We start from the raw sequence: 27,246 nt of genomic DNA on the forward strand, positions 1-27,246 counted from the left end.
CGCCCCTCCCCCTTCTCCTCTCCCTCCCCGGGCCCAGGCCGTCGGCGCGCACCACTCCGGGGGCAAGGGAAACCGCCAACCGGGTGGCGGCGGCGGTCTCTCGGGGGGGGGGGGGGGGGGGGCGCAGCGAAGAGGGGGCGGAGCCTGGCTGGAGGGGGCGGGGCGGGCAGCCGCTCGCGCCGCGCCCGGACTGACGGGCGAGCCTGCCCCTGACCCCCACCCGCCGGCTCGCTCACCCCGCTTCGGGGCTGCCAGACGAATTTCTCTCCCCACTGGCCTGGTGCGGTCTGACGGAGGCGGAGTGGCTCGCTCCGGGCCGGCCGGCGCCGGGGGTGAGGCTGCCGGGAAGGGGCTGGGGGCGCTCGAGGGGCCGAGCATCCCTCTCCTCGGCCCGCCGGCCCCCGTCCCCCGCCTTCCCTCCTCCTCCCGCCTGGCCGCCCCGCCCCGCCGTGACCCCCGGGCGCCTCCAGAGCCCGACGCGGTAAGTGCGACTTCCTCCTCGGCGTCGGGGATGGGGCCGCAGCGGGCCGGCCGCGCGCCGAGGCCCGCTCCCGTCTCCGCGCGAGCCTCCCGCCCGGCCGCGGCGGCCAGACTCCGGCTGGGCCCTCGGGGAGGCGGCCCCGGGGCGTCCCGGTCCGGAGGGGTGGGCCAGGCGGGGACTTCCCCGAGCCGCGCCCGAGGCTCGAACCCCGGCCCGGTCTCCCGCCGCGCAGCAGAGAGTCCGGAGCTGCGTCTGGGCCGCCCTCGAGTTGTGCAAAGTTCTGGACGCGGCGTTTGTGGCAGGCCGACTGCGGCGTGGGCTGCTGTCCAGAATCAGTGCTTCCTCCCCGTACTCTTCTACCAGTAAAACAAAGTGCAAACCTTATTTCCACTTTTTTTTTTTCATTGTTACCCTCAGGCGATCATAATCTAAGTTTTTAAGTATATAATTGCCTCATCCCCGGAGTGTGGAGAATCAGAAAGAGACTTTATTTCAATAAAAGCCGGCGTGTCTGGTTGAAACTTTTTCATTTAGGCGTTTCAGTGCATACGCAGGGATCAAAAGCTGACGAAGAAAGTTTACTGAATCAAAGAGTAAAGCATTTCTGACGTCTTTATTATCATTGCGTTTTTTTAAAAAAATTTTTTTGAGTAATTGATAGATTCATAAAATTCAAACGGTACAAAAGAGATACACAAAGCCTCACGCCCAACCCACCAATATTACCAGTTTCTTGTGCATCTTTCCAGGGATCACGTATATGCCAATGTCCTTGCTTTCTTTAAAAAAAATAATAAAATGTAACTGTTGTGTGTTAAGTGCCTAGCAGTTACTGGTACCCAATAAATGGTAGTTGTCCTTACGTTTAGAAAAGAGTTTAATAAGTCTTTTTGGTATTAGACCGCTGAAAACCCAGTAGTAACTTTTCTTCTGATTTAAGCTTTGCGAACTTGATTATATTGTGAATGTGTATGTTCTATTGGCTTGTCATAACTATGTGGATACTTTTACACAAAGGTGACACTGATATTTTGGGGTAATGGGACAGGTAGGGAGATATCAATATTAAATTGTAAGAAAATAGGACTTAGTATATACAATAGATAGTTTCAAAAATGATTTGAAGCAACTTAGTGTCCATATGGTATTGTAGGGTAAAACAAAACTAAATGAGAAAAACTGAGGCAGAGCAGGGGAAAAAAAGACTACAAAGTCAAGGGTAAGATAATACCAAGTGCATAAGATCCCGTACTAGAGGTGAGTCACAGTTTTGGCTCTGGGCTTCCCTAGCAGCCAGGCAGAAAAAAGAGAGAGAGTGGAATAAAATAAGTTTCAGTGTGTTTCTAATTCCAAGATAAAAACAAACCAGTTCTCCTGCATAAGCACGACATTTTCTAGTAATGAGGCCTGAGAGGAACATTTTCTCATGGGCCCTAATAAAAAGGAAGATTGTTGTGATGCAGTTGACAACAGCTTTAAAATATCCCTACAGAAACTGATGAATTTTGGATAACAGTGTTCTTCAGTATAGGACAATGGTAAGACTCTAAAGGTGAATTCTCTGAAGGCTTAACTTGATCCATTCATAACGTTTAGAATTACCTAGAACAGTATTTCCCGAACTGTGTTCTTAGGCATCAGAAATTAGTAGTTTATTTCTTAAAATAAGATTCTGAGCTCAAATAAGTTTGAGATAACTGGGTTAGACAAATTTTAATAGTTTTTTTCCCTCAATATCTTGGCTAATGTTCAAGTTTACTGTCTTAAAGAGGGATGTATTGTGTGACCTTTTCCAAAATTATTTGACTATGGAACACAAATTGAGAACCACTGAACCTGTAGAAATGGGTGGATTGCCTATCCTTCAGGTGATTCTTTTTTTTTTTTTTTTTAATTTATTTATTTATTTTTGGCTGCGTTGGGTCTTCGTTGCTGCGCCCGGGCGTTCTCCAGTTGCAGCGAGCGGGGGCTACTCTTCGATGTGGTGCACGGGCTTCTCATTGTGGTGGCTTCTCTTGTTGCAGAGCACCGGCTCTAGGCGTGTGAGCTTCAGTAGTTATGGCGCACGGGCTCAGTAGTTGTGGCTCGTGAGCTCTAGAGTGCAGGCTCAGTATTTGTGGCGCACGGGCTTAGTTGCTCCGCAGCATGTGGGATCTTCCTGGACCAGGACTCGAACCCCTGTCACCTGTGTTGGCAGACGGATTCTTAACCACTACGCCCCCAGGGAAGCCCCCTTCAGGTGATTCTTTGTGAATATTTCTTACAGCTGAGGTTTGATAAGAATTAGAGAGCAAAGGGTTTGAGGTTAGCCAGTTTATTAAGAGCCAAACTGAAGATAATCTAAAAGTCAGAATTTTTTTTTTTTTGGCTGTGCGGCATGTGGGATCATAGTTCCCAGACCAGGGATCGAACCCTCGACCCCTGTGTTGGACGTGCAGAGCCTTGACCACTGGACCTCCAGGGAAGTCCCTAAAAGTCAGAATTTTAAAATACTATATATCAAAGGAAAAGGCTACTTCTCCCCGGAGTTCTTTTATAGTTCCTTGTTGTTCTGCAAATTGCCAAATGATCTCGAGAACTTTTTCCTGTTCTGTGCTTCAGGGTACTCAGGGTCTTGAATTAAACTAGGTTTAGGCAAGTAGAACTCCTTAAAGGTTGACTTTTATTATTCTTGGATGTAAATATGTCATTAACATTTACTTTTTATCCTAAACACTGTTGGTACTATTACTATCAAATCCTAGAATTCTGTAGCTGTAAGAGATCTTCTTGGAAAGCATGGTACATAATGGAAAGGGGTTTGGAGCCGGAAAATCTGGGATTGTGCTACTAATGTGCAGGGTTGTTTCCAGTAAGTTTATGAACCTCTCTGAATCTGTTTCCTTATTTGTAAGATTAGAATGATGACAGCACACAATTCATTCAATAGATGTTGAGAGTCTAGTAGGTACTGGGTAGTAGAAAAACAGCTTTAAGGGCACAAATGAAATAATGTATCAGGAATCCTTTACTGTCCAAATTTTTTCTGTTCTTGAGTGTAGATGGCAAGAGTTTGAACAGCAAGGACTATCATCCTATCCAAATATATTTGGTCTCTGAGTTTCAGATAGCAAGTAGTGAGGGGTTGAGAGAATGAGGGATTAGTCCAAAAATTTATTTGACTCCATCCAGTTGTGTTTGGATTTTGAGAGTTTGGATAATGAGCGATACTTCTATAAGAAAGTATTCTATAAATGATGCAATGCTGTACAAAACGTTACCATTCTGAAGACAATGAGAGGGGTTTGCAGAGTATATCAGGTAGGGTAAATAATGATGTGGTAACAAAAGCCCTCACATCTTAGTGGTTTAAAACAACAAAGGTTTGTTGCTCAGTCAGGCTACATGTCCAGTTAGGGTCAGCAGGAGAGCTCTGTTCCAGTAATCATTTAGAGCTCCAGGTTGTCAGAGGCTCCATCTCGACACCTGCTTCCACATTTGTTAGGGAGGGGAGAAGATGTGATAAATTGCACATTGGCTCTTAAAGGCTCTACATGAAAGTGACACAGTAACTTCTACTGCCATTTCATTTCATGCCAAACAAGTCATATGACTGCAACCCAACTTCAAGGAGGTGGAGAACTGCAATTCTATCTCGTGCCCAGAAGGAGGAGAACGGGAATAGTCTTAAGAACAACCTAAGCAGACTTGATAGTACCACAAGTTAATACAAAATCTGAATAAATCAAATCCAGATTATGTTTTTCAGTATTCCATTTAGAGAATAGAAAACAGCATTTCTTTGTGTATGTATATATAATCATAGAATTATGCTAATGAGAATTTAAAGAACGTATTTTATTAATTGGAACTGAAATGCTTTTGAAAACTCCCAATTAGACAAACTGTTTGGCCAAGTGGATTTCATTATTTTTTAATTATATGTCCATTCAATAAACATTTGTTAAATGTGGTGTGTATGAGGCAGGATGTTAGATACCATGAGGATAAAAAGATGAATGGGAAGTTTATACCCCAACAGAAAATAACTATAATTGAGTTCTCTCTCTTTCCCTTTCTCTTTAAAACAACATTAAAAAAAAAATTAACAGAATCTTTCAATATGATAAAACCTGATTATGTATATATACATCGTTACACTTTGCCTCTAACCATCTTTTTTGGTCTTAGGGATTATTTGGTGACAAGTTACAGAAAATTATTTAAACTAATTTAAGCAAAAAGAGTGTTTTGTTAGAAAAGGGATATAGCTTTATGTTAAAGAATCCAAGGGCAAGAAGTGCAGCTGAGTCTCAGAGGCAACTGGCATCAATAACAGAAAGTTAGGAGCTGGGCTGCTTGCCCCCTCCAGGTCTATGTGATTTCTTGCCAGTGTCTCTCTCTGCACATACACTTCATTCCTCTTTTTCTCTGTTGACTGGTTTTCTCTGTTGTTAAATGGGTGTGTTTAACCTAAGAGTTCATACACTTAAAGGAAACTAACTAGAGCCTTTAGCAATTCCAAAAGAACTACTTTTTTTCTAAGTGCCACATCTTGGTTAGTTCTTAAGTTAACCACTATCAGAATTTGAAAATGATCGAGTTGGCCCTAAAATATCAATATAACAAGTTAGGGTAATTGACAACTTTGTAATAATGGAGGCAGTTCTAATAGCTTAGGATGAAAGAAACCTGTGATGCTGGTGAAAGTTCTACTACATAATTAACATCAGCTTGCAAATCTCCTGGGATAGGCTGATTAGAATAATCAGGATAAGAAGGTAGAACTGGAGCTGACTTGTGGCAACAATATCCCCTCCCTGAACACTGGCAAATGCCATCTCCATTGTAATCCTTTTAGCCATCCCTTCTCCCTCTCCCAAGGTACAGACTACTGAATTGTCTAACTCTTATTAAGTCACCTACTTTTGATGCTAATGCAGTGCTCCCTGGTTTCTTCCCATGGCTAATAATGCAGGAAGAAGGGAGCACTTAATAGACTGCTTTACGCTGTTCTTTTCTTTCTTTTTTTAAAAAATTTATTTATTTTATTTATTTTTTATTTTTGGCTGAGTTGGGTCTTCATTGCTGCGCACGGGTTTTCTCTAGCTGCAGCGAGCGGGGACTGCTCTTCCTTGCGGTGCGTGGGCTTCTTGTTGCGGAGCACGGGCTCTAGGCACGTGGGCTTCAGTAGTTGTGGCATGTGGGCTCAGTAGTTGTGGCTCACGGGCTCTAGAGCGCAGGCTCAGTAGTTGTGGTGCACGGGCTTAGTTGCCCCGTGGTATGTGGGATCTTCCTGGATCAGGGCTCGAACCTGTGTCTCCTGCATTGGCAGGCGGATTCTTAACCACTGTGCCACGAGGGAAGCCCTACGCTGTTCTTTTCTATCCTCCAAATTGGTCTAGACACTCTACTTGGCATTTTACCCTTTAACATGATCGCCATATTTCTCCACCAACTTAACCTACTTTTATTCTTGATAAATTTCCATTCTTTTTCTGTAAACTGTGTACTTAGCTTCTCTAGAAAAGTTCCCTTGGCATTCTTTACCTATGCAATATCTCCTTTAGTTTTGGTTGAAAAACGTCCGTAGCTTCACCTTAGCAGACGGCTGAAGGGATGGATTGTGGAGAGGTAGTATATGTTACCTGGAAGAGGGGATCCCCAGGAACAAATAACCACAGAGGAAGGCGAGTAAAAGCTGTATAAGAGATGAGGTGGGATTTGACAGGGATACATGTTAGGCTAAAAAAAAAAAGAGGAAGGGGTTGGGTTCAGATTGTAGAACATCTGGAACGTCTATCTAAGACATTCTTATAGTCTTGTTGCTGTGCAAATGAATGGGTCTTCTTGGGTTCAGACTCGTAAAACTACCCCAGGCTTGTTTACTCAGAAGGCTATCAGACAGGAACCACAGCTTGCCAGCAAGGCAGCATCACATATTCCTCATCAGTGGCTGTAATCTTCACAGCAGGCCATGTAAGCAGTTCATGTAGCCACCTGGGAGACATCTCTCCCCGTGAAAGCTTAGGTGCAAGGAGACAAAGCTCACAACAGGAAGATGTGAGAGCTGAGTTGGCTTAAAAACCTCGTGTCCCACAGGAGACAGTTCTCTCTTACAGGATTCCATAGACTTAGCTTCCAGGGTCCCCACAGGGAATGTGCCAATTACAAGAGCCACCACACTTAGGAAAGTCAAAGCTATGGCTTCTTAAGAGGTATTTATAATTCATTTATCATTCCTCTGAGTCCAGATGCAAATTTACTAATCGGGGGATCATTTTTACTATAAGCAATGTTGCCAGGTAACATAGTCGACATACCTACTTCCATCAGATTGCCAGGGGAATAGAGCCAAGAGAGTTAACTGAAGGTTAGTAGTAGAAGGGGAAAAGATTTTACCCACACTTGTCATTATCCACAGTGTTTTCCATAGTCCTTTTCATTTGGGAAGTATTCAATAATATTCATTTTGCTTATGTTAATGTAGTGTGTTTTAACTCTTCGTGACAGAAAGTGTGAAATAGAGAGCTTGAGAGAAAGGGAAGACTGGAAAGGTAGGCAAGGACTACTAGGTTGTCAAAAACACTGAATTCCATACTAAAGATCTATACTAAAGATCTATACTTAAGATTCCATACTAAAGATCTATACTAAAGATTCCATACTAAAGGCAAGGACTACTAGGTTGTCAAAAACACTGAATTCCATACTAAAGATCTTGGCTTTTATTTATCTTGTAGGTGATCAGGGAAAAAAAAAGTTTTAAGTAAGCGTGATGTCAAGAATTACACTTTGGAAGGTTAACTTTGGCTATAGTGTGAAGAGCCAAAGGCTGGTTGGTTCATTTCTAGTAAATATTTGCCTTTCTTTGGGGAGATATTTCTCTGATAAGCAGAAAGAGGGAATACTCAATTCTGTGCTCTGCAGGAGTTTAGAATTGCTGGACAGCTTCAGCATGGTCCACTGGATGGAGGGGCCTGAACCAGTTCGTCTTTCTAAATTTATTCGCCATCCCCCCCAACCCCCAACTTGAAGACTGAGAGTTTGGGAGGACTGCTCTGAACTGCCTGAGAAAATTGGATAAACACTAAGAAATAATCCTCGCCTCCACTGGTCTCCACTGATCGCCATTTGACTCACTAGCATGCCTTATTTTGCTTTTTGTCAGAGTTAAATTATAGAACAGTCTTTTGGTGGCTTTTTTACTTCTTTTCTTTCTTTCTTTCTTTTTCCCTTTTTTTTGGTTTGGTTTGGTTTTTTTAGGCCTGGTTGTAGGGCAAGCCAGGGAATTTCTTTAATGGCTAACTGGTTTAACATTTGTAGTGATTAACCATTTCTAATTATGAGCAGTTGAGAAACCTAGTGCTTCACGTTTTTCTCCTCTCTATTGCTTACATTGCCCTTTTGACCCTTTCCTTACCCAGCTTACACTGTTCTATCTAATATAAAATACAGTTCATAAAATCTGATTGATCCTATAGCAGAGTCAAGTTGATCTGTGATGGGCTCATTATGTTCCGAGAACTCAGGCAATTTTGCTTGATTATATTTGTGTCTAGAGAGTACTGATTGATTACTTTTTTCCATCACCATAAAGCTACAAAGAAGACAGAAACACTGACTGGATTTGGTTCAGGTCAGTAAAAGACAAAATTACGGTTATACAGATTATTACTTTTTATGGTATATAAGATAGCTATGTTCACATGCCAAACATAAAGTATCCAGCAGGAATTTAGCAGTGGTTTGCCGTCATATTTATGGTATGATTTTCATCCTTGTGCCACAGCAAATACATACTTAAATTCACAAAATCGAAGGAGGTGGTGCTAAGGAAATCTTTCGTTTTGACCTGTCATCAAGTCAAAGGGCTGTTTTTTAAAGTAAATATTTTGTTATAATCATGCTATGGTCTTCAGAGTATCAATTGTGATAACTTTTATAGATGAGTTGGGGATTAAAAGGCCATATAATGTTAGTTTAGCTGATTTTTAAAATGTAACTTGTTCTACTACAAGCTGTTAGTACCAACAGACAGTTGAGGGATGAAAAGGTACTTTTGATGTTAATGTGGGTCAGCACTTCACCCTATAAGAAATAGTGACAGAAGTTGGGAGGGAGCCAAGTGGGGCAAAATCTGTGAGGCATTTGTATTTGGTGAATAAATGCCATATTGGCACTTAATTGCAATAATGATGAACTTAGTATTTTGTTATATTAGGAGTGATGTGGTAAGTACTCTTTTTTTCTTGCTTATTGTCTTTTTGCTTTTAGTTTGGTCAGTCTTACCGATAAAGCATTTAAGTCTGCTCTATGGCTCTCTTCTAGATAGCTAACCTTGATAACCTAGATAACAAATCAACTACACTCTGAGTCTGCTTCCCAATTTGGACAATGAGGGTAAATACCGACTCTACCTTCTAACAAGGTAGCTGTGGGTTACAAATGAGAATACTTTAAAAGCAAGAAGCAGTGTGATGTACTTGACAGTGTATGGTCTTTAGAGCCAGTCTTGGATTCAAATTGAACCCTGCTACTCACCAGATAGATATATGTAGCCTCACTTCACTTCAGGGTCCTCACGTGTAAGGGGAAAGCGGAATGACCCCCATTTGCCCAAGTGTCTGTGACAACTGAATGCTCCATTCAGTGTAAAGTATTCCATGTTACCCTGCACATTTGCACACTGAGGAAGTGGTAGCTGCTTTTACAAATTCAGATTCTTACTCAGTTCTTCCACGTGCTACTTACTTAATCCATTTATCTTAAGAGAAAACTGAAGATCGAGGAGGTAAAGTGATTTGTCAGAATTATACAGCTAGCTGGTGAGTGGCTCAATTATTGACTCAAGTTCTTTCTGCTCTACCACTTAGGCTACCACTAATAAGTGACCATGTGGGAAAATGACAGCAGAAGCGCCCCCCACCAACTACCTCTGAACTGACTCATGGTTTTAACCTAACGCACTCTCTTCCCTCTGTAAAATGTACTTACTGATCCCAGGGGCCAAGTGATCACTCATGGCTGAGTAGGCTACTCCACAGCGGACCTGCATGACTCTGTGCCTACCTGTTGGGTACTTACCAAAAGTTGGTTGTGTTTATTCACAAACCTGTTTTTAACAGTTATGCTTGTTATGGTAACTATAAAACATTGGTAAACATGTAAATTCATGAGAGTGTAAGGAAAAGAGAATTCATTCTTTGAAAATTAAGTTGACTGCTTTGGGACGTCATCTCAATATAAATGAATTATTAACAAATTTGCTATCAAATTTGATGAAGCCTGGATAACTGTAAAAGACTAGGGGGAACATCATCAAAGTCTAAACCAGAGCCTGTCAAAGTGTTCAAGTCCATGGTCTAGCTAACTGGTCATTAGCTTATTAGTGGTTCTCAAGGAAATAAGGAGCCCACAGCAGAATGTAAATTAACTACATCATTAAGCACACTGTTTGGTTCAGCTGAGAGTTTTTTCGTGGTAAGACTTTCTCCTTGAAGGAAGCAGTGCATTAATTTACATTCTGGCGCAAGTTTTTTATCTCGTGGTGGATAGACCATTGGACTAATGGATTCTGTATTAATATTCTTTCAGAAGTGCTTTTAAGTTCTCTCTCCATTTATAGAAGCAATAAGTGGAAATCATAGATGATGGGTCATTGTGAGCATGGCTTATGCAAGAAAGAGGACCCAAACTCAGTAGGAGGCCCACATCAAATATATGGCATTAACCCTATATGAAAAGATTTGTGAATGAATGTGCGTTTATGTTTAAGTTGAAATAAAACCTTTAAGAATATGTAAATATAATTTTTATGCTTACTAACTTTTTCATTTAATGGGCCAGTTATGGGTTTCATCCAACAAGGGGGCTTTTATTATACTCAGAGTTCCAGTTTAACTGGAAATATATCTTTGACCTCTGCAGCTATCTTAGCATCCTATGCTTGCCCCTGTTTATTTTTACCATGCTGTATTGCAGTTTTAAAATTGAATGTCAGTTCCTGTATTGTAAGTGCTTCAAAAGCCGTAGTCCTTTCTGTAACCTTCATAGAGTTTCCAGTCTAGGGAAGAAGGCAGACATTAAGTAAATAATTTCAGTGAGATTATTGAATTACCTGAGCAAGTAGTTTGGAATGTTATGTGACCATATAGCAAGGAGACATAATTTAGTTTAAAGGTTAAAATTTACCCCACTCATTTTTTTTTCACCTTGATCTTATATAAGTATATATCACAATACTTTTAGGGTACACAAAGAAATAAAATCCTTGTATTAGATGGCTATTACCATGAAATTAGTCTTCAGTCTTCAGCGTATATGAGTTCTCAAATGCTGTTTTCAATCTACCGAGTAACTTACAAAGCTAAACTAAATCTCTTAGCCTGTTACAGCTGAATTTAAATTCAATACTTATTTTTAATTTTCATTTACTGTTTAATCAGAAATATTTCCCAAATATTTTTAACAGAGTAAAAGATTTAACATTGTGCTAGAAATTTAATTTTGGATTTCAGAGTGTGTTTCGAAGCTTGTTTTTATTACAAAAGAGATTTTGATGCCATGTGTTTGTAGTAACGAGTGCAAAGAGTGCAAAGATAACCAATGTTAACAGCCCAGGATTCATCTACCCACACTTTAAATTTCTGATTTCTTAAATAGATTGTAGATTGATTTTTAACTATAAGCTAAATATGGCTCTAGACTCCATATTCCTAGCTATTTTATTGCTAAGGACATAATTAAAGCTAAGTTTGTCTAAAGCTACACTCAGTCCCCCTGAAACTGTATCCTTCTTACTTCCTTATTTCTGTTAATATTACCATTCTTGCAGCCCCCACATTGGAAAATGCCATCCTCTTTGACTTCTTCCTGTCCATTTGCCACATTTTATCAGGCCTGTTTCTGTAGTATCTTTAACAGCCACCCCCCTTTCAGATCTCATTGCTTCCTGCCAAGGTTACTATCCTCTCACCTCGAAGAGTTTTCTGATTTTCCTACCAATGGCATCTTCCCTCACAAATCCATTCTTCACTTACCAAATGAGTTTTTTGGGGGTATACCTCAAAATTCTTAACTCAGGAACCTCATCCTCTCCCGAATAAAGGACATACCTACCTCTTGATAATTAGTAAGGGTTTCATTCAAAACCCTCTTCTGCTATATTTTAAGATCGTTCAAGGTCTGTGCCATTAATTTATTCATTTATTCTTTGGTTTAAATTCAGTAAAAGTTTGAATGCCGTGCACTATACAAGTTGTTACAGATATAGTGGCCCCTGCCCTGATGGATTTTACAGTCTGTTTTCTCATCTTTGAGTTCTTTCTGCTTATAGCAAAATTTGTTGAGTTTATATAAATACAGGATTTTTTTTACATTTATAATGTTTGCTTTTAATGAGTTTGGGGAAGAGGTACAGAATATCTATTTCTGGAATTAAAGTTAAAATTAAATCTCAGATCTTTCCTAACCTGGGTAAATACTGGACTGACATTTTCTGCTGTCATACATTTTTAAATGTTAGTGGAATTATATGTCTTCAAATTTTTAAAATAAGCCAAATTCTCATAAAAGACCTAATTTGACAGAGCTTTAAAAGTGTCCTGGAATTACCAAACTTTAAAGGGTTCTTTGAAATCATGTGTTGTAACTTATTCTTTTTATAGTTGAGGGGAAAATTGGGGAGGTGAAGTGCTGCTAAGTTAGTACAGTAAAATTAATTCTTGATGTGTTTTATGCAATATGTAGTACACACCTAAAACTATAAGAATAGATTCATTAAAATTGATTACTCATAAAACAAATACTGTTTTCTTAAAAACTCTATGTGAAGAGAGGTTTGTATAATAATGATTACACATATAAACCAGTTACTAAATGGTTGTAATTTAAATTGTTGAGTGAAGCCATAGCTTTAAAAGCCATACTGTTGAAGTGAGCTCATCTGCAGTCTATCTTTATGACATCTCAGTGTTGCTATTGTCATACTGAATAATGTCATCTTTTAAATTCACAGACTAACATTTGAGCAGTTTTGAAGCAGAAATTGCATGTGGATTCCTTAATTACATTTAAAAAAATGTATTCATAATTGACACTTACCTATTTTAAATACTGTGTGAGCTTTTGTATCTCAAATTTAAGTAAAGCAAAGTTATTAAAACAAGAAAGAGGTAGAGAATATAATTTGATAATCAGTTTGAAGAAAGAAATGTCAGTCTGAAAAGATATCTGCTGTTTAGCCAGTAGATTTCAAAGTGATACAAATTTTATGCCTAAAGAATGAAATAGAAAAGAGAAATTCTTAGAGTAATATATTGTGATTTTTCTCTTAAGTTGAAAAAATACTAAAAAGGTTTTGTCACCAGAGGTAAATGTTTTCGAATATTCTTTTAACATTTGGTTCTTAAGTTTATTTTATAATTTCAAAAATGTACATAATAAGTATATATCTTTTATTATTGCTCTTATAGTTATTGGATTCATTCATTCATTAGAGAAATGTTTATTCAGCACCTGTCTTTCAGGTACTGTTTTAAGTGCTAGGACTACAGCAGTGAGTCAAACAAAGCTGTACTGCAGCTAACTTTGTGGTGAGGGTAAAGATAATAATAAGGGAATAGCATCTAATATGCCAGGGGGTGATAAGTGCTGTGAAAAAAATCAAGAGGGTCAAGGGGATAGAGAATGATGAGGGATCTAATTTATATAGAGTAGCCTGTGCAAACCATTTTGATAATTTAACAATGTAATGCCTTTTAGTATGTATTGCTCTTTCATAAATAATTACCCTAGGAAGGACTTCTCATCAGAAATGCATAAATTTTTGAGCGAAACAATATTATATTGTATAGTAAAAGTTGATGGGACAGAAGAAAAAGTGTTATTTAAATAAATGCTGAATTCCATGCCATGAAAACCTTAATGCTTAAGTTTACTACATATTTTTCATAAAGTATTTGGCCCAAGAATTCAGTTAAAGCCGGGAAATATTTCTGTAAACCCCTTTCTATCGGGGGGCTATAACAAGCTACTTTATCAATAGATCATTTTTTAATGTATTTTGTTAGAGTAAAGATTTTTCCCCAAAACGCCCATGCTTAGACAGGCTTAAGCTTAGGCGAAAATTGTTAGAGACCTAGCTATAAAGGATTTTGAGCAAATTCTTTGAGGAGTATTTTCCAACTTTGCTTGCCTAAATTCTCTCCATTTGTCATCATTTCCATTATTCAATATGACATTTAAAATTTTTGTTGCAATAGTGATCTTTTATTTTTTAAGTCTTTAAATATTCTATTTTAATGGTCATGTTATCCTTGTTCTAAGTTCTAATTTGTTTTTTCTTTGATTGAACTTGCTAGGAGGTAAGAGAAGATACCAGCAATTTTTTTTTTTTTTTTTTTTTTTTTTTGTGGCGCGTGAGCTCTAGAGCACATGGGCTCAGTGGTCGAGGTGTGCGGGCTTAGTTGCCCCGCAGCATGTGGGATCTTAGTTCCCCGACCAAGGATCGAACCCATATCCCCTGCATTGGAAGGTGGATTCTTTTTTTTTTTTTTATACAGCAGGTTCTCATTAGTTATTCATTTTATACATATTAGTGTATATATGTCAGTCCCAATCTCCCAATTCATCAGTACCAGCAAATTTTTAAAGAGCTAGATCTCTAATTCTGTCATTTCATTTCTTAATTCTTTAGTTTCTCCTCTAATCTTTATTATTTCATGACTCCTTTTAGAGGGCTTATTTGGTTTTCAACTTCAATAGACTGACTAGTGCATGTCTTTTCTTTCCTTTTTAAATAATCAATGCATTTAGAAAGTCATAAATCTTACAATAGAGGAAATATCCCACCTGCAATGATTATCCAAGCCATCCACTGTGCTTAGGTGCTGTTCCTTTTTCTTTTATCAAAGTCTTCACTTTTTTTGCTCCAGTGCTTCCGCCTGCAGTCATCAATCTCATCTTCCTGTTGGATCATTCTCATTCTAATATGTTCTGTGTTTTTTAAAATCAACAAATAAACAAGCAGGCAAAACAAATCCATTGCCTTGATTCCTCAACTCTTCCAGCTGTAACCTCATTCCACAGCCTCACTATTGAGCAGAATTTTCTGAAGGAGTTGTCTGTACATGCTGTCTCTTATTTCTCATCTTCCGTTAACTCTTCAACCCACCGCAGTCTGGCTTTGGTCCCCAACCCTTTACTGAAACTGCCCCTATCTGATTTGGCAAAATTTTTATGTTGCCAATTCCAGTGGACATTTTTCTTTGCACATTGTACCTGACCTCTCATTTGACATTGTGACCATGCCTTTTGCGTTGAAACACCTTTATCCCTTGACTTGCCTAACACCATAGGCTGCTGATTTTCCTCTACTTCATTGGTTGTTCCTTCTTAGTGTCCTTTGCCTTTATCTGTTAGAGTTCCTTGGAGCTTGGATCTGAGCTCCAGGAACATTTATCCAACTACCTGACATCTCCACCTAGGTGTCTCAAAGTTGCCTCTAACTTATCAAGAAATGAACACTAATTTTAAAAAAATCATAGCTAATGAGAAAGTATGATAAAAGGACTGGATATAAGATAAATGTACTTAATACTTTTATTATAATAGCAATAACTATGTGGAAATGCTAGAAAAAATTTATTGTATTTACAACAGTGAAAAAAGACAAAAGAACATGATAAAAATTTTAATAAGAAAGGCACAGGACCTATAGTTAAAAGATTTAAAAATCTTATTAATGAGCATAAGATCTGAACAAACTAAAAAACATATGCTTGGATGTGAAACCTTGATATCATAAAATGCCAACCATCTTAAAATTAATACACAAATTTAATGCAATTCCAATTAGAATCTCAATAGGGTTGGATTTTTTTTAAAATATTTATTTATTTATTTATTTGGCTGTGCCAGTCGTGTGCAGGATCTTTTAGTTGCAGCATGTGGGATCAAACCTGGGCCCCCTGCACTGGGAGCATGGAGTCTTAGCCACTGGACCACCAGGGAAGTCCCTAGGGTTGGAGATTTTTGTTGAGAGGATTGAGTAATATTATTTTAAAGTATATATAGAAGAGTACATATTCAAAATTAGTTTAAAATTTATTGTAAAAGAATATATGTGGAGATAGGAACTTGCTTTAACAAATAATAAACATATTGTAAATGTACTGTAATTAAAACACTAATATTGGCATAAAAATAGACAAATGGTGCAACAGAATTAGCATCCTGAATTGTTAAAATTCATAACAAAAATAATACCTCAATTCAGTGGGAAAAGGGTGGTTTATATCAAAATGATGTTGATAATAGAGGGCTCATATTAGAAATATAAAGAATTATAATACTTATTGTTGACTGGTGGGCCTGTGAAAATGAATGAGAAGGATACACTCACTTTACTTTTGAAAATATAAATTTCAGGAAAGTAAACTATCTTTTCAAATTTAAAATGCACATACTTGCAACCCAGCAGTTCCACTCCTGTGAATAAATTCCAGAGACACAAAAGCCTCACAAGGATGTTTATTTCAACATTATCTTAATAGCATAAAACAAAGATACCTGAAATCAATCTGCATGCCCACTAGCAAGGAAGTAGTTTAATAAATTGTGTTTTACAGTTATGGAATATTATGCAACTATTAAAAAGATCATTATTAGTTTATATTTCCATGTATATAATTTTGGTGGGAAAAGCAAAATGCCAAAATATGTATACAGTATGATCTCTTTTATAAAACAATAACAAAAACTCCTATATGTGTGTATATAAGTTTGGATATGAGTTTTATAAACAAAGAGAAAGGTGTGAAAGGCTCTACACCAAGCTGTCAACACTGATTACCAGGAAGGAGGAGGAAGATTGACAAAATAAGTGTCTCAGTGAAAAAAGCATGCAGTATGAGTCCACTGATACAAAAGGTTGGGGTGGTGGTGAGCTTTTGTATATACATGCGTATGTATGTATGTATGCATGTAACCAAACCCATGACTATTACAGCAGTGGTTAAAGGCTGCTACTTGGCCTTTGTCAACCCAAGATCCTAGTATCCCTTTAAAATCAGAAAGCCTATTTCAGTGGCTAATCTCCCACCTGCATCTCTAGCCTACTCAGAAGAGCTACTGCATTAAAGAGGTATTTATTTAATGTATATCTCACTATCTTGGTGAAGAGGGTCTTTGGCCCCTCTTGGGAGTGGAGGCATGGTTCAACATTTTAACGTTCACGTCTTTGGATTTCTTCTCTATATCGGGAAATGTCTTGCATATCAGTGGTCTTTTTTATTTTAATAAATTTTTTAAATTTTATTTTATTTATTTTTGGCTGCATTGGGTCTTCATTGCTGCACGTGGGCTTTCTGTAGTTGGGGCAAGCAGGGGCTACTCTTAGTAGTGGTACACGGGCTTCTCATTGCGCTGGCTTCTCTTGTTGCGGAGCACAAGCTCTAGGCGTGCGGGCTTCAGTAGTTGTGGCACGCAGGCTCTAGAGCGCAGGCTAAGTAGTTGTGGCGCACGGGCTTAGTTGCTCCGCAGCATGTGGGATCTTCCCGGACCAGGGCTCGAACCCGTGTCCCCTGCATTGGCAGGCGGATTCTTACGTACTGCGCTACCAGGGAAGCCCATCTCAGTGGTCATTAATGAAGTCCACTCTTGTGTTCAGGCTCCAACCAATCAACCAAACAGCAAAACAATTAAAATTAGGTTATGGAGCTGGCACAGTGTAAATGGACTCTCTGGTAATTGTTCTCATATTGACAGATTGAATTTAAAATTTGAAATTATATTTATATAAAAGTATATATATTAAAATGTATTCTTTATTTGTAATGTTCATTTAATTATCCTTTTCTCTACCAGAGTATAGCCCTCTTTAAAGAAAGATCTTTGTTATTTATTTTTCTACCTTTTGTGGTGCCTTAAACATGTAAATGCTTGGTAAATACTTATTTGCATGAAGACAGTGATGGCAAGATCATTATGAACTACTACAGTGGCATTTCTTCATTGTGTGGGTCTATACCATGCACTGCAAGATGTTTACCATCTCTGGCCCCTGCCCATTCAATGCCCATAGCCCTCTCTGGTCATTCCAACAACTAAAAATCCATGCCCCCTACTTCCAGAAGCCTTTCTGGGGTGTGGGAGCAGAGGGTTGGTGCTACCTTTGTTGAGAACCACAAGGCTAGAGTAATTGGAGAAGCCTTTCTAAGGGCAGCAGTATCTGTGCTAAACCTTGAGGGATGAGTGGGATTTCAAAACCAGAGAAATTGGGACACAAACAGCATGTAAAACAGGAAGCACTATAATGTAGACTCTGTCTTAACTGATGAAGCAGTGTGTCCATTTGGAAAATAGTTAGAAACAAAGTTGGATAGGTAGAGTGGAGTTAGAAGGGTGTTGATAAAAGGAGTCTGACAGAGGTGAGAGGAGAGGGAATAGTGTCATTTCAGTCTCTAATACATCCTGCATACTACTGCCAAATTAATTTTCTAAAACATTGCCCCGTTCAACAGTCCACTTAACATTGCCTGCTAGCCTTTACACCTTTGATGTGTGTTCAGGGCATTTTATGTCATCTTATGCATCCAAATTTATCTCTTATTACTCCTTAATATTAATTAGGTATTTCTGGTTGGCTGATCAAACTGATATTCCCCCCTCTTTCTTTGTTGGTATGCTCACTTCATGCTTTGTTAATATCTTTCTTCCTTTATAAAATCTTTCATCATTCTGGCTGTAAAACTTCTTACTATTCTTAGAAGCCTTCTCCCTAATGAAACTGGCTCATAGCACTCCACACCATCCTGATATCTCCTTTCTCTTTCTTATAGTATTTATGGTTTGTCCTACAGTATTTGGCACAAAATTATATATGGCTTTTCATGCCTATTATTCTTATTTCTTTGAATAATTTTTATTCTCCTAAAGAGCTGTGTGAGGTTAAGATATACCTCACAATATTTTTGTAACCCTCCAAAGCAGCTTTTTTTTGTCATTTATTTTGTCATTTGTCATTGTGATATAGCACTAGATATTGAGCACCCTGAAAATTCAAACTCTGTTTTCGTAGATGACAAAATGTTAATACTGCAGCATTATAATATTTTTTATGCTTAAGTTATCAATTTTGTTGTTTCAGTAACTCGATTTAATTATTTTTGAGGGTAGGAACCAAGATGTATGTATCTGTGTCCCCCATAATGCCTATAGAGTGTCGTGCTCACAATAATCATTCAATATTTTAAAATTTGATTGCATTTGATAGATTTTTATTTGCTTTATCAATTCTCCTTAGCTGTAACCATGTTCAGACCATTGCTTTGTTTTGCCAACAACAGAGGGCACCATCAGGGTACTTATACACCCAAGAAATAATCCTATCCCAGTCCTAGGTAGCTTTCTTGAGCCACACTTTCCTTTTCCTAAGTAGTGTCATAGAAATTTGGCTATTGTAGTAATTCAGAGTGGCTCAATCCTAATTATAGAACAATATGGACTTCAGGTCATTTATTTGAGAAAGAATAAGTACTGTCATATTTTGATCCTTTGTAGTTTTCAGACCTTTTCTTTCTTCTTAGTCTTCTCAATATTCTTTGCTCAGATGAAGTCTTACCCAGATCTTACTGTATTAATGAAACACACTCCTTTCCTGAAGGGAGAAGATAGAAGTGGAGAGCAGTGAACGGGAACCCCACCTTTGTACTCCTCCTCCTTCCTGACCCCGCATCCAAAGAGCCAGCTTGAAAATCACTATAACTCATCTAATTTAAAAAAACTTTAAAACAACCTGTTGTTTTGTGATATCTCATTTAGGAACTTAGTATAAAAATAGAAACATTTTAGTTTTACAGTGATTTTTTAAGTACAAAGGAAAATGCTGTGGAATACATTTCTTGTTTCAGCAATAAAAGAGTTAATATACTAAGCAGCAGAGACTGAGACACTGCGACGGGATAGTGCTTTCTGTCTCTGTCATTTGTGGTTTAAGAAAAGGGGGTGGTGTTCTGCGTTTGAAAGGACTTTAATGAATGCTGTCAGTGTTTGTGAGAGCTAATGATCAGTAAGGGAAAGGAGAGTAGGGGACAGTGGTCTAGCTGTTTCAGGATAGGTGGATGAGAGTTTGCTCTGATTGAATGGAATGTTCCACCGTGTTTCATCTTTTTTTCATTGTCCTTTGTTCTCTATAATCTGATATATTGGTATAAAAGTAAATGTAGATATATATGTGAATGTGATTTATTTTCCTTTCAATTTGTTTATTGTGTACAACAGGGCATATACTTCTCTTGTCTTGGTTGGATGCACAAATCTCTGTGCAGTGCTTTTTGCCCGTTGCCTAGACGATCACTTGGTTTCTCTGAGGATGTCTGGTTCTCGTAAAGAGTTTGATGTGAAGCAGATTTTGAAAATCAGATGGAGGTGGTTTAGCCATCAAGCATCGTCTCCCAATTCTACAGTTGACAGCCAGCAGGGAGAATTTTGGAATCGAGGACAGACTGGAGCAAACGGTGGGAGAAAGTTTTTAGATCCGTGTAGCCTACAATTGCCTTTGGCTTCAATTGGTTACCGAAGGTCCAGCCAACTGGATTTTCAGAATTCACCTTCTTGGCCAATGGCATCCACCTCTGAAGTCCCTGCGTTTGAGTTTACAGCAGAAGATTGTGGCGGTGCACATTGGCTGGATAGACCAGAAGTGGATGATGCCACTAGTGAAGAAGAAAATGAATCTGATTCCAGTTCATGCAGGTTGATTATTTTCTTACTGATAGAAATGGGGTGTGGGGGTATATTCTATATACTGTTTAAAATAATTTAGTATTATTATTTAAAATCTATGATTTTATATTTATATATATATATATATATATATACCTCTACATATATACACATATGTAATATCTTGGTATGTATATGTGGTACTTTTGCTGGGATTTTTTTAAATGTTCTAATATTGATTTTAATTCTGTAAAATTATAAAGACAACAAATAGCTTTCATTTTGAAATATCTTGTGTTCCCTATATAGATCTGACTCTGCCTTGAAAATAATACATGGTAGCAATTTTATGCATCATTGCCTTGCATTTTGCTTCATTCGTTTATCTTCTATAGTCATAGCAAAACTATAGAAGACATTTCTATAGTATAAAAATTTTTATGACATTTTAGTTTGCAACAGATTATAGAGTCATTTTTAAATTTTTATGAAAATGAAAGGTTTTATGAGGAGAGGCATATTGTAGTTGCCAATAATTTTTGCACCACTGTAGTTGTCAATAATATTTTTCTTATGGTTATTTCTCTTTGTCCTATGTTGCAGCCCTCCAGACTAATTCAGAGAATACAGTAACATGTCTCTTTCTAAGATGACAGCTACTAATTCCTGTTACCTTCACTTCTCTGAAAATTGTGCTATTTAGGGAAATGAAGGACATTCCTTCAGGAGAGTGTAAGGGAACATAGAGGAGCTAGATGTGGTCAGCTGGTGAAAAGGGGGCAAAAAGAAGGGGAAATGAGTTTGAGGAGAGAAAATTAAAAATTGGTAATTTCATAATGACTTTAGCCACCTGCACCCGTGGAACCAGGCTTTACCTTTGAAATGAATTTTCTTCTTAATCAGTTTAAACTATCAATACTATAGCATATTATGTAACAAGTTAGGGCCTGAAAGTCATCTTTCTGATTCATCTTCATTCAAAAATATTTCAAGGCTTATTATTTTTCTAGATTAATTACTGGATCCTTTTTCTTTTAAAATTTCTTTACAGGTTTTGATAACACTTGTAATTTGTATGTTGGTTATTATTAATAGAGGCATCATAAGAGATGGAGACAAAATGAGTTCGTATATTCAAATATCTTTTACTTGGGGATATTTACCGCCTTCTCTTCTAATCTTCACAATATGGAATTCTGAACTGTGATGCTGGAACAATAACAAATATAGAACAGTCCTCTATAATCATTTGTGTAATGGAGAGATGGGAATATCTTTACATAGGTAACTAGTGTATTTAATTTTTTTAAATTTAATTAGTTCATGATTTAGCATTATTTTAAGGGAATAGGAGCCACAAATAATTTTAATATGGAGATCATTTGAATTAATATGGTTTCATTGTTTTGTATTTTCTTTGGATACTTGTTGCCGTAAAAAGAATAAAGTATATATTAAAAGGTTCAGGGTTTATCATTTTTGGGATAAAACCATTCCCATTTGGTGGGAAACCAAAGAGTAATCATCTTTTTATTTGAAACCAATGCAATGTATCAAGAATATTCTAACAAAATTAGAAAAAAATCAAAACATTCATTCATTTACCAGCATTAGTTATGAAAATCTTAACACATATCTACTACCTGGAGAGATTATGCATATGTGATTATAAAATTTATATACATGTATAACCTTAGAAAGGTTATACACACATAGGTCACTATAATTTACTTCCTTCAACAAAAGTAGTTTGCATAGCTAATGATTACTGAAATTAAGTTAATCTATTCTTTAGTATCCATATTAAAGTGTCATCTTGATGGGATATTCATTATGACAGAAAAAGATTTTTTGTTTTTACTGAGGTAGCTATGTGCATACTTCAAGAAAATACAATTGTCATTTTTAGTTGTAGGAGTTATAAAAATAAGAAAATTATGTTTTAAAATTTAAAATAAATGTAGTTGTTTTTAAAATGCTAATCAAGAAGATTGAGAAAGTAAATAATAAGATGGGAGTAAACAGTTCACATCTGCAGTGACCAAACTATTTCTAAAATATTATTTCAAAAATAAAATGTACTTAGAGAACATGTCTTTGATTTTTAGATATAAGAGGGGAAATCTGTCAAAGAAATTTAATATTCCTGGTGTTTTAAAATTTCTATCCCAACATCTTATTGCAAAAAAGTAAAAAGCATTCTAGATTTTAGAAATGTCATTTGTGTGTATACTTCTACTTTTCCATTTTTTCCCTAGATTAAATATATCTAATTCTCACATCCTCCTTCAGTCCTCCAGCTCTGAGTCTTTGATCTTCGTTATGAGGATAAATTTATTTGCCCCCAGCTTTTTGATTAAGTAAGCAGTTTCTCTAGGTGTTTGCCCTTCTACTGTAAACAAATCAAAAACTATCACTGTTAATGTCAAAAGAAGCTACACTGACATTCATCAGATTTTGTATATAACTTGGAAATAGTTCTTTTCATTATATAATATTTGCAAGTAATAAAATATATAGTAAACATTTTATTTGCGTATACTATAGATTGATATCACATGGTGGGGAAATACATACAATATACGAAGAATTTCTCATTTAAGCGGTCATAATACTTGTATAGACCTCAGAACTTAGATTGAAATTTTGAGTTATTAGAAAAAAGGGAAGACAACTTAGTGGTTTTACATACACAGAATCATAACCCCTACAGTGGGTCCAGACAAGTTAAAGCAGAAGTTAAGAGGCAGCATATGTTGCTAATATGTTTGATCAGTTGTATTCTAAGTAGAAGAAATGTCTGCCTGAGCCTTCGACTTATGGTAATTTATGCTGTCACACATCTAAGTGATTTGAAAGTTTCTTATCTTTTAACTTTGATCTTGGGTCTGTAGCCTAGCCACTCTTTGTCCATGGAATCATCTCTAAGTCATTACTTTGTTATTAAAATACAAACTTTGTGTTTTATACCATGAGGAATTTTAGACCCTAAGTAACAGTTGTGACCTATGTGAGCAGTAGGTTCCAATGACTTTAACTCAGGGTGAATTTTCACCAGGGCCAGCCAGGTTTACATAGTGGCTCACCATGTGACCATAGCTTAAACACGGTTTACACTTTACTGGATTTGCCAATTTTGAAATTATGTAATTTTGACATATTGGAGAAATTTTCATTATTTCAACCTTTGTTTATAAAGTTAGGGTTTACTATTTTATATATCAGACTATTTTTAGTCAATATGTATAAAATACTACTATACAAATATCCAAAAATTATAATGGCTAATATTGATTGGGTGCTTGCTATCTGTGAGACACTGTTCTAAGCATTTTAGTACTATATTACCTCATTTAGTCTTCACAAATTTGTGAGTTAGATTGCTATTATTATCATTCTAATTGTAGAGATGAGGCCAATGAGGCACAGAAAGGGTAAGTAACTTGCTCAAGATTAGTAAGTAAAATAAAACCGCATTTTTAAAAAACTAAAGTTTATATTCTTAAATAGTTTTAGATTTACAGGAAAATTTCAAAGATAGTATAGTGAGTTCCTTATATTCCCACACCCAGTTTTCCCTATTACTAATATCTTATATTAATATGGTGTATCTGTTACTGTTGAACCAGTATGATACATTATTATTAACTAAAGCCCATACTTTATTCAGATTTCCTTAATTTCCTTTTTTCTGTTACAGAATACGTCCTAATGTCCTTTTTTTCTGTTACAGTCCAGGATACCAGTTACATTTAATCATCATATCTACTTAGGCTCCTCTGGGCTGTGACAGTTTGTCAAACTTTCCTTGTTTTTGGTGACCTTGGCAGTTTGGGGAGTAGTGGTCAGGTGTTTTGTAGAATGTCTTACTCAGTTGAGATTTGTCTGATATTTTTCTCATGGTTAGATGGGGGTTAATGAGTTTTAGGGAGGAAGACCACAAAGGTAAAGTGCCATTTTCAGCACATCATATCACAGATACATATCATCAATCTAACTTATCATTGTTGATATTGACCTTGATCACTTGGAAATAGCTGCATTTTGAACCCAAACAATTAACATGTAGATTTCATGCACACATACCAGTAAGCAGTTCTCTGTGACTATTCATATTTAATCACTGAGTTCAACTTGGATCAACATAACAGTTAATGATTCAATCTATCCAGTTTCACTTTCTCTCCTCAACTAATTTTCTCAGCCTGGTTCTTGAAAAAGCCAACCCTGGCTAGCATACAGGTATAATCTCTCGACACACCCACAACCCTTTACCCACAGTCATCTGATCCGTCTTATCCGTTGTTTGCTACTCTGTGTTTCAACTGCAGATACCCTTGAACTCTTCTATACCTTGTCAGTTGATTTGCTATTCTTTGACTCATCTTGAAGGCATTTAGGTCCTTCTTCTCTCCCAACAAGGGGTTATCTTCATAATATACCATTTCTCAAGTGCTGTCTCCTTTTTCTTGACCCTCTTTAGGTTGTCTCTACATCTCCTTGTTTGAACCATTCTATTAATTCTGGTTCACTTTAAAATTAAAATCTTATATGTTTCCACATGAAAAAAATTTTGCTTCCAGAGATGGCAAAGAAGTTCAACTATATTGTACTTGTATCTGGGAAGGATGTATTGCATCGTCCTCCCTCACACATGTATGCTCAAGTCATATCATGGATTCCCTTGACATAAGCCATGGAACCTCTCCCCAGAAAACTGTCTGTATGTGTGTGTGCACATACATGTGCATATGTACACGTGTGTGTTAAATATTTCATATGGGGTTCAAGGAATTTGTGAACCCTCTAAAGCCTATCTGTACACTGTATCAATCTGTGTTCTTAGTTTTAAGCAACTGAAATTGGCTGGTTTAAACAGAATAGGAATTTATTGGAATCATATTAGTTCCTAGAAAGAATCAGCTTAGGAAAAAGGTTGAGCATTACAGTTGCACAACTGGCCTTTATAAGTCCAGATTTTTAAGGCAAAAGAGCCTTTTATGACACTTATTGCTTATATTTTATTTTCATCTAGTTGGAACTGGATAGTGAAGTTTTACATTTTTAGAATTAGATATATTAGGCATGAAAACAATGATACACATACACACACCCCACATAATCACTCATATGCACAGAGCCATACAATTTGGCCATGTAACTTTAGGGAATATATTAGTAGAGAATAGGCTAAGATAATATAACAAAGAGGTTCAGAAATATAGTGGCTCAAATAAAATAGAAGTTTATTTCTCTATCACCTAACAAATGGGAAAATGGCCCAGGGCAGACAGGTAGCTCTGCTACACAAGTTCCCTCAGAGACCCAGATACCTTCCATATTGTTTCTCCATCCTGTAGGGTGTTGTTATTTCTTTATGGTCAAAGCTTCCTCAGCTCCCCCTCTGCATTCTAGCCTATGGGAAGGACCAAAGAAGGAAAAGGGAGGACATTAAGCAAATAACACAAGTTGCATATATCAGTTCTGCTCACGTGCCATTGTTGAAAACCTAGTCACATGGCCACAACTAGTAGCAAAGGAGGTGCAGCTGTGGTCTCTGCCTGGGTAGCCATGTGTCCAGCTAAAACTCATTACTGTGGTAGATGTGAAGAATGGTTTGGAGGTTATAATCAACAGGGTGCAAGAGGTGAAGACAGCTGGATAGAACTCTTTGGAATTCTTTCGATCTAATTTTTTAATGAGTCTTTCCCCATATTATTTACTATTTTTACCACTGAGACGTGAGCAAATAGAGATAAGCAAAAATGGAAAAACAAAAATTACAAATTACCCTGCCATCCCAAAATAATAACCATTAACAATTTGAGGAAGTATCCTTCCAGTATATTGTAGGTAAGTATAGAATAAAATTATGTTTTTAGAATAAAAATCTGAATCTTATTGTACATACTATTTTGTAACCTTTTTTGCCCTAATGTAAACATAAAATTAAGATTCTTTTGGTCAAAAAAGGCAGAAGCCCAACTCAACTGACAAGCAAAAACTAGAAAATTTTGATTCACATAAGTAAATAAAAACTCAAACAACTTTAGACATGATGAATCCAGATACTCAAATAACACCAGAAATCCTTTTTTCCCCCTCTTTAGAATCTGTTTTCCTTTGTGATGGCATTTCCTTAGGCAGGCTTTCTTTGTGGTAGCAAAAAGCCACTAGCAGCTCCAAGTTTACTTTTTATCAGCTTAACCTCCTCAATGGAAAGAGAGTGACTCTTTTCCAAGAGTACCAACAAACATCTTGAAATGGACTCTCATTGGTCTTGTTTGGATCTTATGTCCACCCAAATCAATCATTATAACCAGAAGATATGATACTCTTGTTGGCCAGGCCTCAGTCCCTTGCTCACCCCTGCCCAGGGGAAAGACTCAACTCTGCCCAAGCCCTGTAAACTGAGGTAGGGTATGTGTGGTTTCCCAAAAGGTCGAGATGGGTCTGTCATCATAGAAAGAATCCTGGATAGGCAAAAGCGGTGTCCAGTAAAACAGCTTGCTATGTCATTAAATGTTCTCCTGTATCTTTTTGAATAGCTACATCATTCTCCCATGCACAGACATACCTTTTGGTTATTTAACCAATATTCTAATTTTTTTGGAATTTAGATTGTTTCCAATATTTTCTTGTTAGAAACAACCTGTGATAACCCCTTCCCCATAGCTAGATCTCTACATACAGATGACCATTTCCTCTGGATAAAGTCCCAAGGGTGTGCACATTTTTAGGGTTTTTGATCTGTATTCTCAAAGTTATTTCAGGAACATTACTCCTCTTTTAATTCTCGGCAGCATTGTATGAGAGGGCCCACTGGCCCTTCTCCTTCACACTGGTTATTGTTTAAGAAAATCTGATTCTTATATAAACAACGTTTGACTCTTTTCACCACAGATATTTTGGCCGCAGGACCAGCAGAGAACACCTTAAATTCCAAAATGAAAAAGTATTTCTCTTGAGAAGGGAAGAGGTGAAGGTATTCTTTTTCTTTGCCTCTTGCCATTTCTCTTTATGCACCTGCCTTGTCCTCTCCTTAAAAGAGACAACCC

The 27,246-nt window shown here is 37.4% G+C and overlaps 1 protein-coding gene across 3 annotated transcripts in view; it reads left to right on the forward strand.

Annotated features, from left to right (window-relative positions):
- Positions 1-200: 200 nt before the first annotated feature.
- Positions 201-27,246, forward strand: part of KLHL5 (kelch like family member 5) — an 80,094-nt gene continuing 53,048 nt past the window's right edge. The window contains exons 1-2 of one of the 3 annotated variants that reach the window (XM_061192170.1): positions 201-481; positions 19,745-20,218. In XM_061192170.1, coding sequence (XP_061048153.1) covers positions 19,836-20,218 — 383 coding nt within the window. In that variant the 5' untranslated portion in view covers positions 201-481; positions 19,745-19,835. Of the gene's footprint in view, positions 482-19,744; positions 20,219-21,422; positions 21,473-27,246 lie in introns of those variants that run through there. The other 2 variants (XM_061192172.1, XM_061192171.1) reach the window with 2 other exon arrangements.

This window comes from Eubalaena glacialis, chromosome 5 (assembly GCF_028564815.1).
Source record: "Eubalaena glacialis isolate mEubGla1 chromosome 5, mEubGla1.1.hap2.+ XY, whole genome shotgun sequence".
Taxonomy (NCBI): Eukaryota; Metazoa; Chordata; class Mammalia; order Artiodactyla; family Balaenidae; genus Eubalaena; species Eubalaena glacialis.